Source organism: Bos javanicus, chromosome 19, assembly GCF_032452875.1.
Source record: "Bos javanicus breed banteng chromosome 19, ARS-OSU_banteng_1.0, whole genome shotgun sequence".
In the NCBI taxonomy this organism is placed as follows: domain Eukaryota; kingdom Metazoa; phylum Chordata; class Mammalia; order Artiodactyla; family Bovidae; genus Bos; species Bos javanicus.
In genome coordinates this window covers 22,183,155-22,201,808 of record NC_083886.1, presented here as the reverse complement: position 1 = coordinate 22,201,808, position 18,654 = coordinate 22,183,155, and the positions used below count along the sequence as shown (strand labels likewise).

General features: G+C 47.6%; 1 protein-coding gene across 9 annotated transcripts in view; it reads left to right on the top strand.

Moving 5' to 3' along the window:
- The window catches only part of SSH2 (slingshot protein phosphatase 2), a 246,584-nt gene extending 229,084 nt beyond the window's left edge, over positions 1 to 17,500 (top strand). For all 9 annotated transcript variants that reach the window (XM_061389502.1, XM_061389501.1, XM_061389505.1 and 6 more), the window contains 2 exons: positions 7,544 to 8,378; positions 10,509 to 17,500. In XM_061389502.1, the coding sequence (XP_061245486.1) occupies positions 7,544 to 8,378; positions 10,509 to 12,536 (2,863 nt within the window). In that variant the 3' untranslated portion in view covers positions 12,537 to 17,500. The remainder of the gene's footprint in view (positions 1 to 7,543; positions 8,379 to 10,508) is intronic.
- Positions 17,501 to 18,654: the final 1,154 nt, after the last annotated feature.

Sequence of the window (18,654 nt, the reverse complement as noted above, 5' to 3'; positions counted from 1 at the left end):
GTTTCCACAATAATTTGATAATTGGTTGTAAGATGAGTTATTAATTTTACTACATTATTTATTACCCCTTTAGTGGGGGTGGTGAAAACCACCTTCAGCAGATTCCAGGAAAAGGATTGAGATACTAAACTGAATTCAAGGGTCAGTTTCCTGAGATGCCACGTGCTGGAGTTCTGTGGAGTGCTGTATTTTGCTGTGTTTTCCCACATTGGCATGTTCTGAGTGGTTTGTTAAGGTGAAGGCACAGCTGCCTAGAAGCAGGCGGAGCTGATGCCAGAGTTCGACTCCAGTGAGTCTCATGACTTGGTCTTGACTCTTGAATCTGGGCTGTGTTTCCCCTGATGTTAAAATGTTAAATAGCCTTCCAGCCTATCCCAGCCAAAGGACCACCCTCCCACCCCCGTGGTATTGTGAACATGTGGCCACAGCACTATGGTTTCCACTAAAAACCCCTCCCACTTACTCAGTTCTTGGCATGATTTCATCCAAGCCGTTCTCTTAGGAAGCTGGGAGGATACTGAAGTCCTCCACTTAAAAAGAATTTATAGGTCTTTGGGGCCAAATTTTGATGACATTTTTAGGTCAGATCAGAAGATAGGGGACAGAGCAGTTCTTTTTGGCACAAGAAAGAGGCATCTGAAGGTTGAATGACGCATAAATATTGTATATTCCCAGACGCACACATGACAGACATTAGGCAGTGTCCTCACGTGACCCGTCGAGAGGAAGAACACTCTGTGTCCTGCCAATTTCAGTATTTATTCTGGAATCCCAGGCTACTGCAAGCTGTTGGATTGGGTTTTTCTAGCATATGTAGTTTTTCTTATATGTTAAAGGAATTGCAGAAAAATCTCGGATGAGGATAGGAAGGGTAGGATTAACCCACACATCCACCCTGCGTCTTCCCTTTTCCTCTTGGTTCCCTCCTGCCTCTCTGGTCTTGATTCACAGAGGGAAGGGCAAGCCCTGGGGAGTGAGGAAACCACAGAATTTTGAGTCAGTAGATCTGGTTTCCGTTCCTGGTTCACCCTCTTGTTGCAGCTTTGAGAATTCTCAGTTATCATCCTCACCTGATCCTGTCTATAAAATGAAAACCAAGAGCCCTAGCTCACAGCGTTATGGTAAATAAGAGTGTGTATAATGTATGATATGTACTGTTAAGGGTTGTTCAGATGTGATTCTCATCACATGCTTCCTGCAGGGCTACCCAGAAAACACATATGCATGTGCCATTTATTTCTTCCAACCACTGCCTCCCACCACCCACAGACACACTCACTCCCCTTGAAACTGGAATGGAAGTGTCCTGGAATTGTCTGTATTGTGATGTTTCCTGAATTTTAAAAACTGAAGTCTAGTGCTGGGGTGTCACTTAGGTGACTTTGAGCTGCAAGTAATAGATGGTCTCCATCAATTGGGAGTCTCAACAAGAAGCTGCATACTCAGATTCGGATTCTATGAGGAAGACTTTTTAAAGGGACTGATTACAAAGGCCTTAAGACTGTAGTGGAATCAAGGAACTTGTATCAGCAGAGCTGTTTGGTAATAGCTTCTGGGCCCAGAGTAGGGGGAGCAGTTACTAGAACCTGGAAGAAGACTCCTGGAGAAAAGACCCCTTCAGAGAGGCAGCAGCCTTCAGGCAGGGGCTCCAGCCAGCCAGCCAGAGTGGCCCTGCGGGTAAAACGCTAGGAGAACAGTGGCCTGCCTCCACTCATCTCCCTCCAGTCTTCTGCTGGGGCTCCCCATCAGCCAAACCCTGCGGAAGTCAGAAGACAAGGGGCCACTCGAGGTGAGCCATAGGTCAGTCTCCAGGGCAGAGAGCAGACTGGGAAGTGGATCAGCTGAAGCGTGGATCAGCAGGAGTACACACTGGACACCCTGCCCAATGCCCAGCTGTAGGTAGTTTAGAAAGATTTACCATCTCTTGTAGCAGGAAGCACCCAAGCAGACTGTATAATGGCTTGGGGTGGCATCAAGGGCGTCGGTCGGTGCTCTCTTCCTGCTCTCCTTTCCCTGGCTAATGGCTTGGTCCTTGAATTTGCCTTATGACTCCAGACAGATGCCACATTTCCAGGCATCTCTCTAGAAGTTCCACAGCATCTGGCTGAAAGAATGGGCATTTCAACCAGAAGGGAAGACCTTTTGCAGAAGCTCCCCAACAGTCTGCCACCCACTCCACCCCCACAGGACCATTGACCAGGACTGGGTCATACTCCTAAAACTAATTAATCACTGACTAGGAAAATAGAATTTCCTGGGCTGGTTAAAACAAACTCACGGGGAATTCCCTGGCAGTCAGTAGTTACTACTCCCTCGCCCTCACTGCTGTGGCCTGGGTTCAATCCCTGGTCGGGGAACAAAGATCTCACAAGCCACATGGCCAAAAAGATAAAATAAATTCACGTTCACCCTCTGGTGTTAGGGAAGTACCACATTCCCTGTGGGACTTGAACACACAAACCAAATTGGGCCTCTGCCTGTAAGGAAGAAGAGGAGGAGTGCCTCCTGGGCATATATCTGCTCGGGTGTGCAGGCTATGATGTTTTGTCGGGAATACAGCACTTGTAAAGCTACCTGCCAAGCTGACAGCCTAGTGGGTTGGGCCTCAGAGAAGCTTGCTTACCCAGCCCTAGAGACCTGCTTCAGGGTCTGTATGCTTAGAAGAGCAAAGAAGGAGAAGCCCCAGAGGCCTGTGACTGTCTGAAGCTCTGCCAAGCCTTGTGGTTCGGTAACCAAGAGAGGAAGAGTCCTTGGGAAAATCCCGAGGACTCACTGTATTTGCAAAGAAATTCCATTTCCTGTCCAGGCACTCAGACATCTTGTATTTCACATCTTCTCCCAGGAAGCATGCCGTGGTTTTCCCACAGAACTAGCAGCCTGATCCTGGCATTGTCAAGCCGCATTGGTTGTCTAGAGTGGCATAGGGTGCTTAACTTGAGAGGGCAACCCTCTGTTGGAGGGTATTAGCTTGGCACTTCAACCCCTTGGCTAGAAGAGAAGTTTAACAAAGTGACAGTAGGCCCCTGTAGTGATTTATGAGGTGGTTACAGTCTCTTAATCAGGATATGAGAATGTAGACCAAACAGTGAGAGTCCCTGTGAAATTCAAGGGACTTTTTACATCTTTCAGCCTGTCTTTAAGCCTGAGGAAGCCTAATATTTCATATTCTCCTTTAGATCTGAAAGTGAGGATATTTATCACAAAGGTACTGACTGTTCATATCTAATTTTATGTTTTCTGTTGTTATAGCTGGGGATAGGAGTGATGCAGGAGGAGGGGTGTATGTGTGTATATGTGTGTTGAAACCCTCCATTAAGCTACCAGCAACCCTGTTTGTTATCCTGGACTCTGATCGTTGAGGTATCTGGCAGATTTATATTCCATTCGACAGGTTCAGCTTTCATGTATCTGCAAGCTGGACCATGTGTCTGAGATATCAGGTTCCAGCATATAAGGCGCGAGGAAGAAAAACTGGATGGTGGCCAGGGGGAGTCTGTGACATGGCCTCATAGCTGTTTTGACTCTTTGAATGTCCCTGTCACCAGGGCCAGAGAAGATAGAGCTGTCTTTGCTGGTGGAGACATTAGTCTAGTTAGCTAGCACACAGTGGTCAGCCAGCAGAAGGGAACCTGAGAATGAGAGGACATGGATTCCTGGTCAGGTGACAGCCAATCACAGGTAGAGTTTAAAGGATTTTCTTAATGGCGTTTCAGTGAAATAATCTTGGAGCATTTAGGACCATGCACAGCTCAGAAGATGCTCAGCTGATGGTTTCTTTCCCTCTTCCTTCTTCTGTTCTCTGCAGACTGCCTAATGCCCTGAGAAATGACCATAAACACTTTGATTTTACTACAACTGATACTCCTTTTTTAACAGTATTTTCCTCTACATAATTTTCTCAAGAGTTGGTACTTCACCAAACATGTAACAATAAGAGGCTTCCCAGGTGGCACAGTGGTGAAGAATCTGCCTGCCAGTGCAGGAGACAGAAGAGACACGGATTTGATCCCTGGGTCGGGAAGAAATAATTCCCTGGAGTAGGAAATGGCAGTCCACTCCGGTATTCTTACCTGGAGAATCCCATGGACAGGGGAGCCTGGTGGGCTACAATCCATGGGGTCACTAAAGGGTCGGACACAACTGAGCAACTAACAGTAAGAAAAAGTGGAGGCAAGAGAATGGGATCTCATATGCATCCTGTCGTTTAGATTTCCTTCTTGCTCACTTACTAAGTAAAAGGCCAAATTCCTACCCAGAATGACCCAGTCATTTCACGTGTGTCAGTGTGTTTATATGAATCCAAATTCAAGTCAGAGGCCACTCAGGGAGGAAAAGAACCTGAGACTTGGTTGCATCATCCAGGCCACAGACCAGCTCTGAAGTTCTTTTTGACCTTGTTTACTTGTTGCCTGGGGCTTCCCTGGTGGCTCAGATGGTAAGGAATCCACCTGCAATGTGGGAGACCTGGGTTCGATCCCTCGGTCAGGAACATCCCCTGGAGAAGGGACTGGCTACCCATTCTAGTATTCTTGCCTAGAGAATTCCATGGACAGAGGAGCCTGGCGGGCTGCAGTCCATGGGGTCACAAAGAGTCGGACCACCACTTATTCACTTTTTACTTGCTGCCTACCTGGAGCATCAGCTGAGTATAAATGTTAACAGTTTAAAGTAACAAATATGATCTAATGTCTTATATCTTTCCCTACTGATGGAGTATTAGAATAAACTGGCTTGCGAAGAGGCTTCACTAGTGTTACTGAGTAAAATTAACAATGCACACGGGCCCTGTGACCCACCTTTTCCCTCCTATATGTAAACACCTTTGAGAAACCAAACGGCACCAGGCACAAGAATATCCACAGTGTTGTCTGTAATCATTCGTAGCCCAAAACTGCTGGTCAGCAGGGCAGATAAATAAATTGTGGCTTACTGTCTACACTATAAAATTATAGCTACATTGATGAATCTTAAAAACATGTTAGGCCCCCCCAAAAAAAAAATTTGTAGAAGAATACACAGTATGATTTCATTTATGTAAAATCCAAAACGTGCAAACCAAGCTATGTATTATCAGAACAAAACGTGATGACACAATAAGGAAAAAGGAGGGTGTGATCAGCACAAAACTCAGGTCACTGGTTACTGACCTCTGCACTGGGAGGAGAAGGATGAGAAGGGGCCACACGGAACAAAGGCTGTGTCTTGACTGTCAGAGACCTGCCTGCCACTCTCCCTGCAGGTCCTACTGCAAAAATGAAAAAGGCGGCAGAATCAGACTTATTTTTGGATCAGGATTTTTCTCTCTCCTTTACAGGAGGTGTCAGTATAATTCCAGAGCTCTGACCCAGTATTTTCTGATGATTATCTTTTGCAGGAAGGGAAGGAAATCCCTGCTGGGTAAAGCAGCTATGATGTCAGCCACTTCCTCTGAGACTGGCCCTGTTTGTGCCTATTAGCATAACATCCGTCTCTCATTGGTTAGTGACTTACAGGCAGTTCTTTAGAAACATGCTTTGGAGGGTTCTCAGGACCAGGAAGATAACAGTTGCCTGGTGACTTAAGCTGTTGTTTATTATCAGGGTGAGAACAGCTCCTCCCAGAGATAGCCTTCCCAGTGATCTGTCTGCATCACAGGAGTCACCCCACCATGGTGGCTGAGAGGACTTGGTGCCAGTTTGAAAATCCTCACGATAGGCGAAGAGCAGAAACTGGAGAACACAGTCATTATTTAGGTCAGGAAACAGAGAGTCTCGATTGAAAAGAAGGAACTTTAAAGCGCAGGGGCATCTGTTGGTCACGAAGGCCCCACCTATCCAACCAGTTCGCTGGCCCCCGCCCACCACCACTCGCGCATTTGGGATGTGTGATATGTTGTCTCCTCCTAGGGGTGGCTGGAGTTCGTGCAGCTTGGGAAGGGTGAAAAGCCTACCTTACAGCCAGCTAATTGATTATAGCTGTCTTCATAAACAATTGACCTGCTCCCTACCCGGAAAAGCACCCTTCTGCTGGGCAGGCCTGAGTCAGAGAGAGCCCCACCCAAGCAGCCAACAGGCGGGGGAGCTGAGAGCAGGTGCAGAGCTGAGAACAAACAGGGGTTCACATTAGTGCAGGCGCATGACTCGGCAGAGATTCACGGGCAGCCGAGGCAGGTATGGCCCTGTGCCCTGAGTAAGCTGTCCTGGGCTGTTTCCCATTCCACCCTGAGGTGAAGTAACTCTTCATCCGCCTGTGAGTCGTGGAAACCGCACCCCCAAATGCCACATTTGGCGACCTGTTCCCTGGGCCAGCCACAGGGCCACCTTCCTCTTTTTGATTGGAGCCTTGGGAACTGTGCTTCCCTGTTAGAGCGGGCTTTGAAATGAGATCTCATCAGACCTCCTCTCCACAAAATCAACCACAGGATGGATGTGTGTGTAGTCTTTTTGCTTACCTCCTTTTCCGGGGTCACTTTAGCTTGGTGATTTTTATCCAGATATCCTTATGAAAGGGGCCTGTACTTTATGCTTATCCTCTTCCTCTCTGTTACCATCCTTCATCTCCAGATTTACTAGCCTCATCTTTGCCGCCACAGTGAAAGCTCCAAGTCCTAACCACTGCACCACTAGGGACCTCCCTCATCTTTGCTTTCTAATTCAAGAAAGACTGTCACCCTCCTCACAGTTCCACATCAGTGATGAATCCTCTATCGCTCTTTATCTCATTATGAGGACTTATGCTGGGCTCCATTGAAGTGTTTCTCTTTGTATTATTTGCTGTTTGTTTTAGTTTTTCCCCCCAGTTATTAATACTAAACATGCTCATTTTAAATTCACAAATTACAGACATACTACAGAGTGTAGAATGTAAAGCCCTCCCCCAAAGTGAAAGCCCCGCCTTCCTCAAAATAAACCCTGTTACCAGTTTAATGGTGCTCCTGCAGATGTTTTCCTACATTTATTCTGACATGGGAACTAAATGTTCCAAGTGTGTTCAACATGCTTTTCGCTTAATAATACACCCTGGACATCGTTCCATTGAAATACTGACTCTTTCTAATAGCCTCATAGCATGTAAGTGTATGGACTAATTTAAATAAATTTTTTTGGTGCCATAGTGTTAAACATCCTTTTATATATATAGCTTTGTGCACTTACGTAGTAGTATTTCTCAAAGTAAAAATTTTAAAGGGAGAGTTGCTGGTGAAAGGGTTAAATTTTGAGCGCTCTTGCCAGATTTCATCCTATGAAATTCTACAGTTCACACCCCGACCAACCATGTATCATGAAAGTGCTAGTTTGCGCAAACCATCATCCACACTAACTGTTAGCAACCATCTCGGCTCTCGTAAGTCCGATGTAAAAAGTCAGATCTCATATTCATTTGTCTTTGTTGTTGCTTTGCTTTGTTTTTGTTGTATGCTATTAGTAACATTGAGCCTCTTTTCAACTGTTGATTGCCTACTCCCACTGGGCGTTAACAGAGCATCTTGCGGGATAAGATTTACAAGGGTATTGATTGTTTTCACAAATCAGAGTAAGGCATTTCCTATGTGTGTCCTCCACAGCAAACAGCGGCACAACAAACTCTGGAGATCGCATTCAGATAGCGACCTCTCGGACCACCACGAACCCATCTGCAAACCAGGACTGGAACTCAACAAAAAGGAGATTACCACCTCAGCAGACCAGATTGCCGAGGTGAAGACCATGGAGAGCCACCCACCCATCCCTCCCGTCTTTGTGGAACATGTGGTCCCGCAGGATGAGAATCAGAAAGCCCTGTGCACCAAAGAAAGAATGATCTGCTTGGAGTTTACGTCTCGGGAATTTCACGCCGGACAGATTGAGGATGAATTAAACCTAAATGACATCAATGGATGCTCATCAGGGTGTTGTCTCAATGAACCGAAATTCCCTCTTGACAACTGCCATGCATCCAAAGCCTTAATCCAACCTGGAAAGGACCCAGAAATGGCCCACAAGTTCCCAGACTTAACTGTGGAAGATCTGGAGACGGACGCGCTGAAAGCAGACATGAATGTCCACCTGCTGCCCATGGAAGAGCTGACATCCCGCCTGAAAGATCTCCCCATGTCCCCGGATCCTGAGTCACCAAGCCCCCAACCCAGCTGCCAGGCCACAGTCTCAGATTTCAGTGGAGATCGCATTGACTTTTTCAGCGCTCTGGAGAAGTTTGTAGAGCTTTCCCAAGAAACCCGGTCCCGATCTTTTTCTCATTCAAGGATGGAGGAAGTGGGTGGAGGAAGGAATGAGAGCTGTCGACTGTCAGTGGTGGAAGCAGCCCCTTCTGAAGCGACCACTGATGACCAGAGAAGCAGCTCTTTGAGTAATACTCCCCACGCATCTGAGGAATCTTCAGTAGATGAGGAGCAGTCAAAGGTAAAGACTCTCTTTATGGTTCTGTCCCTACTTTTGTTCTCTGTGAAGACAGAATATTTGGGATTCTTCACTCTATTTTTGATACTGATAAAGACTGAAGAAGGCGATATAGGAGAGACAGTCTGGCTGTGACTTTCTGGGAAAACTTAGGGTTTAAATATAGTTATATTTTTTAAATCAGTGGCATTTCAAGGAATTTATCTTTCCAGGCTTTTGGTGTCATTAGAAGTATTTCTGAAAGGGGATGAGGGAAGAAGGGATTAGCCAAAATGCATGTCGTCCCAGAACAAGGAGAGGTCCCCCCTGGACCTCTGCAGTTCAGATCATATCTCCCTCTCTCAGCAGGGAGGTGCCAGGGACTCACCTGCTGCCTGAGTGAGACCCGTCTCTCTGAGAGGATGGATTTGTTTGGGGAAGTTCTTTCTGCTTCAGAAAATTCAAAGACTGGACATGTATTAATAGTTGTTGGTGTAGCAGCTAATTCCCATGCTGAGTTCTTGCTATTGATAATGTGTCTGAATTGTTCCTCATCTTGCCACCCTCTGGTATTCGAGAATTGAGAGATGGTTTGAGGAAATAATTTAAGAGCAGACAGAATCCCAAGATTCTTCTCTGGCTGATGAGTTCCTTTGAGCCATCTCAGACCAGGGAGGGGAACGGTTATTATGTGTCAACAGTTCTAAGACTCAAATTAATTATTATTCTCATTTTGACTTGGAAATTGGGTGGTATCTTAAAAACAATGGTATCTTAGATTGATAATGGGAAGTAAATGGTGATCAATTTGGTTTAACATAAATGAAGTCATTTAATGATTTCAATGGAGCTGACTAGAGTCTTGACATCTCCTGATATCCACCTACTTAAATTTACCACCTCATATATGCCTCATCTTTCTTCTCTCTTCTTAACCAACCCAGGGCAGTTGTTGCCTCTGCTTCTGTCTTCTCTTCTCCCCCAAAGTTATGCCTCTATTTCATTTCTACCGGGAGACCAGAATGCCCAAGCTCACCTTTGGACTAATGGGTGCAGCGGCTCTGACAGAAATAGCTTTTCTGCAAAGTTCCTGGTCATATGAGCGCTCTCTCCACAGCCCCTGCACCATACTGGGCCCGCTGTGGCTTCTCTCCCAGCTTTGGCAAGTTGGCCTCTGCCTAATGTCCCAGCACATTTCTCCCAAAGGCATAACTGACCTTGCTAGTCTGCACTAGCTCTGACTCTTATGAAGGAGAAAGACCAGAACAATTCCTAGGGAAATACTGTACTTTGAAAATTTGCAAAAATGCTGCCAAAATAGATTGAGGCGCAGAATGATGTTGCTTTAAGAGACGTCCAAGGGCCATCTCTGAATTCTGAGATTCTTAACTGTTTTACAGTAGGGCTTGATTTCGCACTGGCCAGTTTTCTTTGGCTTAGTTCTAAACCCATGTGGGGACTTGTAACTGGTGGAACAGTAAAATGTCAGTCACAGTTTCTGAGTGTGCTCAGGTATGTGGCTGCATCAGCCACGGAAGGAGCCCCATGAAACATAGGAATTGTGCTCACGTGCTGGGGTGCGGCCACTGGGAGAAGCAGGGGGAGGAGTGGATGAGAGCTGGCAAGACAGAGGACAGAAGAGAGCAGTGAGACTCCAAGTCAGACATCCATCTCCCTCAGACTCTGGGCGTATGTAAGGCGGCCACTGAGCCCTTCAGTGGAACTCTTCCCCTTGAACCAGATTAGGCTAGAAGTTGATAGGCTAGAGAGGAAAAGTTTCATTTACCCCAGGATGGCCTGAATCTAGAAGGCTCAGGGTCTTCAGAAAATAAGGATTATAGGAGCTTCCAGGGCTACTTACTGTTTACTTTTGGAGCAAGCTATTGGAACAGAATCCTATTTGAGCAAACAGAACAAAAGTTTAATAGGCAGTGACACGATGTATGACTAATTTTGTATCTCTGTCTTTGGTGAATCTGTTCTTTTCTTGTACCATGAAATAGAGCGTAACCCCAGGCAGAGGACAGTTCCAGGCACCCCATGATTTGTGTCCTCAGAGCCAGAAGGTTCTCCTGGAACCTAGTGAGCAATCAGTCTGGCTCTTTGAATCAGACTCCAGTTTACCATAACCTTCTCACTGTTCCCTCTCCTTAGGCAATCTCAGAACAGGTCAGCCCGGACATCTTCATGCAGCCGCACTCAGAAAATGCGATGTCAGTCAAAGAAATCGTCACTGAGATTGAATCCATCAGTCAAGGAGTTGGACAGATTCAAGTGAAAGGAGACGTGCTGTCTAACCCATGCCACACACCAAAGAAGCACATCGTCCACGAGCTGCCCCTGGAGAGGGCCCAGGCCGCCGAGAACAGACCTGGAAACCTGGAGCAGAGTGAAGGTTCCTGCCCAGCCCAGCCTGAACCAGCCAAAGACTCAGGGAAGGGGGACCCCGAGGGGTGCCCAGGGGCACACTCCTCCACCGCAGAGGTAGAAGAAGAGGAACCAGTGGAGGGGGAACAAGAGCTCTGGGGCTCCGGGATGCCCCCGGGTGCCAAGTGGTACCCCGGGTCCGTGAGGCGAGCCACCTTGGAGTTTGAGGAGCGCCTGCGGCAAGAACAGGAGCACCATGGTGCTGCCCCTGCGGGGACCTCGCTGTCCACTCGCAAGAATTCCAAGAACGATTCTTCAGTGGCAGACCTGGCAGCGAAAGGGAAGAGTGACGAAGCCGCCCCAGAACTGTCATATGTCCCCAAGGAGCCAGAGACGGGCAGGGGCCAAGGGCGATGCGGTGGGTCTGAGTCTGGCTCTTTACCGCGTCCTGAGCAGCTTGCCATCGTCCCGGCCCCTGAGCTGCGGGAGTCTCACCCAGCGCCAGCAACTCAGGATGGCCCACGGCATGAAGGTATCCTGCGGGAGCCGAGGACTGTGGTCTCCGGCCAGGGGCCCGAGACACCAGCGGCCCCTGCTGCCTTTCCCAAGAAGATAGAAATCATTGAATACACCTACACAGCCACATCCCCTGATCCCGGGCCAGGGTGGGAAAGAGCCAGCAGTGAGAAGAGTGGGGCGCAGGGACTGAGGACAGTGAAGGTGGAAGAGACCCTCACTGTCCTCTGTGCTCTGGATGAAAATCTGAACCGGACGCTGAGCCCCGACCAGGCTCCTCTGCACCCCAGAGTGCTACCTCCGCCTCATTCTTCCTCTCCCCAGCATGAGCACAGCAGGCCAGTCGACCTGCCCCCCACCCTGAGCAGCCCAGCAGCGCCTATTGTCAGTCCCACGACCCAGCCATGTGGCGCCAGCCCGGATCACCTGCACCCCCAGACGGTGGTTCACCTGGAAGGCTTCACAGGGCAGAGCAGCACCACAGACAGCGAGCCCTCCACGGAGCAGGGCAGCTGGGAAGAAAGTCAGGAGGGCCCCCTCTCCAGGGCCAGTGAAGTGCCATATCAGGGCTCCCAGTTCAGTAGCGAAGACCTGCATTTAATCAGCCAACTGGGTAATAATATCGGGGAGCAACCAGAAAAACTGGACCCAACATCTGTAGCCCATCAGCTCCCACACAGCTCCAGTAGCGACAGTATAGAGAGTCCCAGTCAGAGCCCCAGGGTGGTGAAGGGACGCGCTAAAGAAATCGAGTCCCGAGCAACTTCCCAGGTAGGGCTCCCCAAGCCACCCCAAATGAGGCGTTCAGCTTCCCTTGCCAAGTTAGGTTACTTGGACCTCTGTAAAGACTGTTCACCAGAGAGGGAGCCTGTCTCCTCTGAGTCCCCTCATCTCAAACTGCTTCAGCCCTTCCTCAGAACGGACTCGGGCATGGAGGCCCAGGAGCCCCCAGAAAACCCAGACACTCCCCAGAACCGAGAGCCCACCAAGTATTTGATAGAGCAGCTCAGAACCACAGAGTGCATCGCGCAGAGCAGGCCAGTGGAGAGGCCCCTTGCACAGTATGCCAAAGAGTTCGGTTCCAGTCAGCAGTGTTTGCTCCCCAGGGCAGGACCTGGATTGACTAGTTCGGAAGGAGGCCTTCCTTCGGTACCGACCCAGGGACTGCAGGACACCAGCCCGGCCCCCGGGCTGGCTGTGGCGCCCCGAGAGCAGCACGGCAGAACTCACCCCCTTAGGAGACTGAGAAAAGCAAATGATAAAAAACGGACAACCAACCCCTTCTATAATACCATGTGATTCTGAGCCTGTACACGTGACTTTCTAAAAGAAATGTTTGTAAAAGGGGCAGGTGTAATACGTAAGGAACCATGCACTTTATTGGTTAATTTTATAATATTTTGGTCATTTTACTGTTCCTGGCGCATGCAGGGTTTGTTCCCCACCCCCACCCCGAGTGTGTGTGAGAGAGAGTTTGATTTGGACGGCAAGACCATTTTGTCTTTTTTTTTTTTTTTTGGGAAAATTCAAACCTCAAAAAAACACTCATTTTCAAAGAACACCTTTATCCAAGGCAACGTGCTGTTTTTCAATCAACTGCCACCTGCTCCTCATTTTGCCCTCCGAGGAAAGGCCTGCTGGCTTGATTGAGGAAGGAAGCAGATGGGGAGGGTGGGATGAAGCTGGAAATTGGAAGCGCTGCCCTGGGCCTGTGTGATGAGGGTTTGGTCTCCAGACCTGATGCATTGGATTCAGATTTGCTGAAGGGGGCAGCCTGACGTCAGCGTGTTCTCAGTGCAGCCCATTGGGAGTTCCTGAGGTGGGCAGGCTCTGCTTTGCTTTCAAAGAGGGTCTTCCAGAATTCATCTGTTCTGGTCTGCAGAGTGTATCATTATAAAAAGGCATGATAACGGCTGGCTTTGTAAACCTATCAAGCAAATACTTTTTTTTTTTTTTTACCCCAAGCAAATCATTTTATTAAATTTAAAATGACCTCCAAATGAAATCCAAGAGGTCCTCTGTAAAGGGAATCTGAATAAGAAGAGGTGAAATTGGGGGTGGAGAGGTGGTCACGCCCAGTGTCTTCTGGGTGGATGGACTCCACTAAGGTGGTCATCCTACCCTTTCTTCCCCACCCCCTCTTCCCCGCTCCCCGCTGGAAATGTGCTCTGCAGCATCCTCCCAATGAGAAAACACGATAGGGCCAAGTTTGAAAAACAGCAACTGAAAATGTGTGTGTGTTCTAAAATGAGTACAGATGTAGGGTTTTAACCCTTTCGTTACTTGAATAATTCTGCGGGCCTTTTAAGTTTCATGGCCATATTTTTCCAATTTATTTTCCTCCCTCATGCTGTTTTTCCCAACGCTGCCTAACTTTTTAATTTCATAGATATTTGAATTGTTACATGACCTATGTATAACCTCCAGTGAATGCAAAGTTTTTCTGTTTAATATTATCACTGTTAACACTTGACATAAGTTTTCTTTTTTTCTTTTCCTGGAAGATTTGTCATTTCTCTAGTTTATATACAGTATTTATGTACATAATGTCCTCACTTTGTTACATTGTTTTGTTGTTAATGTTGTAGGGTCTTTTTGATTTATCCATTTTAAGAAGGAGTAAAGCTGCAACTGGAAGACATACAGATACCACAGAAATAAAACTCATGGGTGTTGGTAGGAATCTGCAGAGAATCTGTGGACAGTGGTGTAATTTAAATGGAGACTTCTAATCACCAGCTCCTGCCAAATTATGTGTTAGTAACTTCCTCCTCAGAGAAACCCCCAAAGGCTCCCAGTTAGATTGCAGCGTGACTGAAGGCTGATGCCTCTTTGAGACTGAAATCCCAGAACATTGGCTGAATCAGAGCCAGGGAGCATATGTGAGTGTTACTGCTGCCCAGGTCAGAAGCCCCTAATGGATTGGGCTGAAGAGCCACAGGGAGGCCTCAGCAAGGGCAGGTGCCCCTAATGACCACATCTAGGATGCTGTTGCTTTGCTGCTATTGTGGAGGCCCTTAACACAGGAGCACCTGCCATAAATACCCTGTGTCAGCTTCTTACAGAACACATGTTTAGCCCAGAAGGAACGCCTTCTGCAGCTCCTCAGAACCAAAGAGGTCTACAGATTGGCTTCCTGTGTGCTTTGGTCGATGGCCACATCGCTGAGAAATACACCAAGCGCAGAGCTGAGGTTTAGGTTTGGGGTTCATCACAGCACTGAGAGAAGACGACAGATTCACAGGCTGTGGATGTGATGTCAGAGACCAGAGCTCGGTGAGGACAGGGTGACCCAAAGGAGACAGCAGAGGTGGGCTGAGGCCACTCCTAGGTGCTCAAGATGAGCTGTGAATCCAGTTGCTGTGAGGAGGCCACGGTTGGGTCTGACGTCCCTGCCAGGAGGCCAATTAGAAACCTCCTGTTCCAAGTGTTTTTAAGGTGTAGTAATGATAGGTACCTGTGCTGTTCCAAAATAGTTTCTTCAGTGTTCAGATGTGTCATCCACACAGTTTTGTGACTCCTGGATATTTAATGTGTTGTAAAGTGTTCTGCTAGGCGGCATGTTCCAGTGTGAGGAGACTTGCAAGACAGGGTTATGAGTTTCCAGGGCTCATCCATTGACACTGCCCTGTCTGGTTGAGGCAGTTCCATCACCAAGATGATGGGGAAAGGACAGGAAACTGCGGGGTTGGGAAGAGGAGGCTTGGCGTGGAGGTAAAGAGTCGTGTCCACTCGCTGACTCCCCTGAGATGGTGACATCCCTCATATCAAGAAGGACACACCTGGGCGTCGGCAGTATTGCACTGTTCTCGCTATGGTGTTCAATGCTCACTCTCACTGCATTAAATAACAGCAGAGATGCGGGGGGTCAGGGAACCATCAAACGCTGTGAAGAAAGAAACTTTTTTTTAAGTGTCGAGGAAATGGTCTTGCTCTGCCTTTTTTAAAAAATAATTATATTTTTTAATCATTTAATTTACCTGCCTAAAGAAACATTCTCTACATGAGGTCTGTAATTCAAGCATGCCATGGGGTTTTGCCAGCCCTCAGACTCCCACAACTGAGTGTTCTTGTGCTATTTACGTAGCTGAGTTCTGTCCAGGGGAAGTCCATGATAGCCTATCAACAACTTTCCAAACTGTATTCTCTTCAAACGGTCTGATAATCTCGGGTGACCTATTTCCCTTTTCTGTTCATGGAAAACTCAGACCCAAAGCAGCAGGTCTGGGCAATTGACAGAGATGAGTAGAAGTTTTGACCTCTCGCTCAGTGCCTCTTGTTCTCTTTACTTTGAAAACTACCATAGCCTGACTCAAAATTTATTCTGGAGGGCTGTGTGATTGTGTGTGCGTGTGTGTGTGTGTGTAAAAAGTCACATCGTGGTGCATGGGGTGCAAGCCCCCGGGCACACAGATTTTGAGCTGTAATCTGGATGGCGCTCCGGTCAGCAGGAAAAGCCCCGCTTTTCTGATTTTAGAAACAACGTAAGCATGGTGTGTGCTCTGGCAGATGTAGGACTGTACTGTAGTCATCCTCATCTCACCTCATTTGGATGGCCTTTCAGATTCCGAATGTTTGGGATCATTCCTAACATTTCAGGCTCTTTACCCAGCATTCTCCTGCTTCTGTACCTGTATCCCAGCTGGCATTTCCTCTTTCTTGTTTTGGGAACTACCAAGAGCCCCAAGGACAGTCTGAGGATGACCACCCAGGCTCTGGGGTCCCCCCTCCTGCTAAAAGGCCCCAGACAGATGCCGTCAGATAGACCTGAAGTTGCTGAGAGTAGCAGCTCACAGACATCTTCATTTGTTCCAGCTGAGGATTTCAGTTCTGAAGTGATCTAGCCATGTTTAGTAGAGATTTTTTTTTTTTTGGGGGGGGGGGGGGTTGGTTGGGAGTTATTTCTCTCTCTAAGAAAGCATTATGCGAAAAGGGTCATTTTCAAGGGCATTTTCAGTTTTTAAAATAAAGCCATTCTTTGGCTTTTTTGAACAACTGTCTGTGGATACTTTGTTTACATTGTGAGTATTAAAAGGAGCATCATCTTGATGGCCGCTCCCTCTCCTCCAGGCACCCGCCCTGGCCATCCTCACACAGAGCAAGGCCCTGTGGTCAGCCCTCATGGGGAAGTGGGGGCCACCTGGAGCTGATTTCCATCTGTGTCCTGCACTCCCAGCCAACACGCTGTATGGAAACAGTCGTCATTTCCTCAGTGATGGTGTGGTCTTATAGTGATGGTTGTAATGGTGAATGGCTAGTGTTGTTTTTCAATTTTGTTTTGCTTTTTAATGGTAGATGAGATGAAATCTTAGCTCTTTCTTTCACCACCAATCCAACTTAAGAGCATCTTGGATTCATTTTCCCTTCCAAACTAAAAGATCAAGGCATGTATTAGGCATAAATTTATTTACTGCCTCAACTCATCCAGGGGCCGTATTAGAATGAAAACTTGCCTGCCACCAGAGCAGGCAGCTGCACACTCCTAACCCTTCTCCAGGGCTTGGGGTCCCTGGATGCCATGGAAGGCTATTGCAAGATGCTTCTGTATTTTAATAGCCTGGAAGTGGAGGGTGACTGGGCCTGGCTCCTGCTGTGAAAAGAGAACCAGCCTCATTTTCTCAGTGCCCCAGAGATCTGGGGCAGAATTTCTAAACTGGAATCAGCCCTCATCGGCTTGAAGATGCCCCAAGAGGTGTGTGACTAGGGCCACCATCTGTGTCCTCACAGCAGCACTAGCGGCAGCCTCCGGTACCCGGGGCTTAACTCGAGCTGATGACTCAGTCTGGAAGCTGGGCAACTAACTGGCCCTGAAATGTTTCCCCATCAGTAAGTCCACAGGGAATTGTTTGGTTTTTATGTTCTATTGGAATTTGGTTTGCTTGGCATAGCTTAAGGTGCCTTTTCTTTTTTCCTTTCTACTTTGTTTTGTAGGACTTGTTGTAAAGGTAGAAAACAAGTCCCCAAAGCCCCTCCCACTGACTGTTAACCTTTGCCCAGGCAATCCCAAACTTTTATGCTCACATTTTATTAAATAAAGCAGGTGCTCCCTGGAATCTCTGGGACCTTTTTGAGGCATTTGAAGCAGAATATAAAGAGTGGTCTCATCTCCTTCCTTAATCTTCCTGCTGGTTGGGATGTTCCACTTGTATCATAGATTTTTTATTATTGATGTGCTCCGCTGTTTTTAAATGTGAACTTGTGCGCAAATGTGCAGATTCAATGTTCTTGTTACAGATTGAATAAATTTTTATTTTGAAGATGAAGCGTGTACTCGATCAAGTGCAACAAAAGAGGGGGGTGGTGAGAAGGTGGGATTGGAAGAGAACACTGATGGTAACCATGAATCAATTCTCACTGATTGCTCTCCCTCCCCACGAGATAGCTGACTGCTGGGGAAAATAAAACTTTCTACCTCTCACAAAACAGGGACTGGATGGGAAATGGGGTCACCAAAGGGTATTTCAGATAGTGTGGCTCCAATCAAGTGACCAGGCTGGGAACTTGCCTGGTCAAAGAGGCTCTTGTCAAAGCCACCACCTAAATGTTAGAATGAATAAGCAAAGGAACCAAAATTCCTCCGCCATCTGTGGGACAAAGGGTCTGCTCAGGACAGCTGCCGTGACCTGGCCCAGCAGAGACTGGATTTCTTGGGTAGATGACCTCTCTGGACATGAATGAGAGTTCACAAGCTTTTGTTCGGCACAAGGCACCTCAGCTCACAGAAAGGTTTCTAGAAATGGGACGTGACTTTCTGAAGTAAAAGCTTTAACCCTCTCCCACTGTTAGAAAAGGAGCACTTAATGTCAATGGTAGAGGAAGAGAGATGGGGCCAAAGAGCAGCTCTCCAATAAAACAGGCTGGGGACAGGGCAGAGAGGGGAAGAATTCCCTGGTGGTCCAGTGGTTAGGACTCTGAGCTTTCACTGCAGAGGGCGCAGTTTCAATCCCTGGTCAGGAAACTAAGATCCCACAAGCTGCACGGCACAACCCAAAAATCCACAACAAACCAGGCTGGGAGAGAAGGGGTCTCCACTTCTCCCACCCCTCCAACAGACCCATCATGAGATATTGAGTGATGCCGTTCATCACATATAAAGCAGTGCTACCATCTAGGGAAAGCTCCATTTCCAGAGAAAACACTGCCTTGTCAGTGTTTCGTGGATGATATGAATCATCCATATCAAATGAGATGAGCACACCACTGGTGTCTGGCTCGAGTGCCAGAGTGCCTGATGATGAAGGCAAGGTCATTTCACAAAATATTCCAGAGGTGCCTGGAGTCCCTAACCCTGATCAGTCGTGGCTTTCTATGCCTGTCTTCTACGGATTGCAGTTTAGATGGATAACAGCAGGGGAAAGCACCAAGTCCAAGAAGCTTCTTCCACTGATTGATTCTTTGTACCTTGGCTCCACTCACC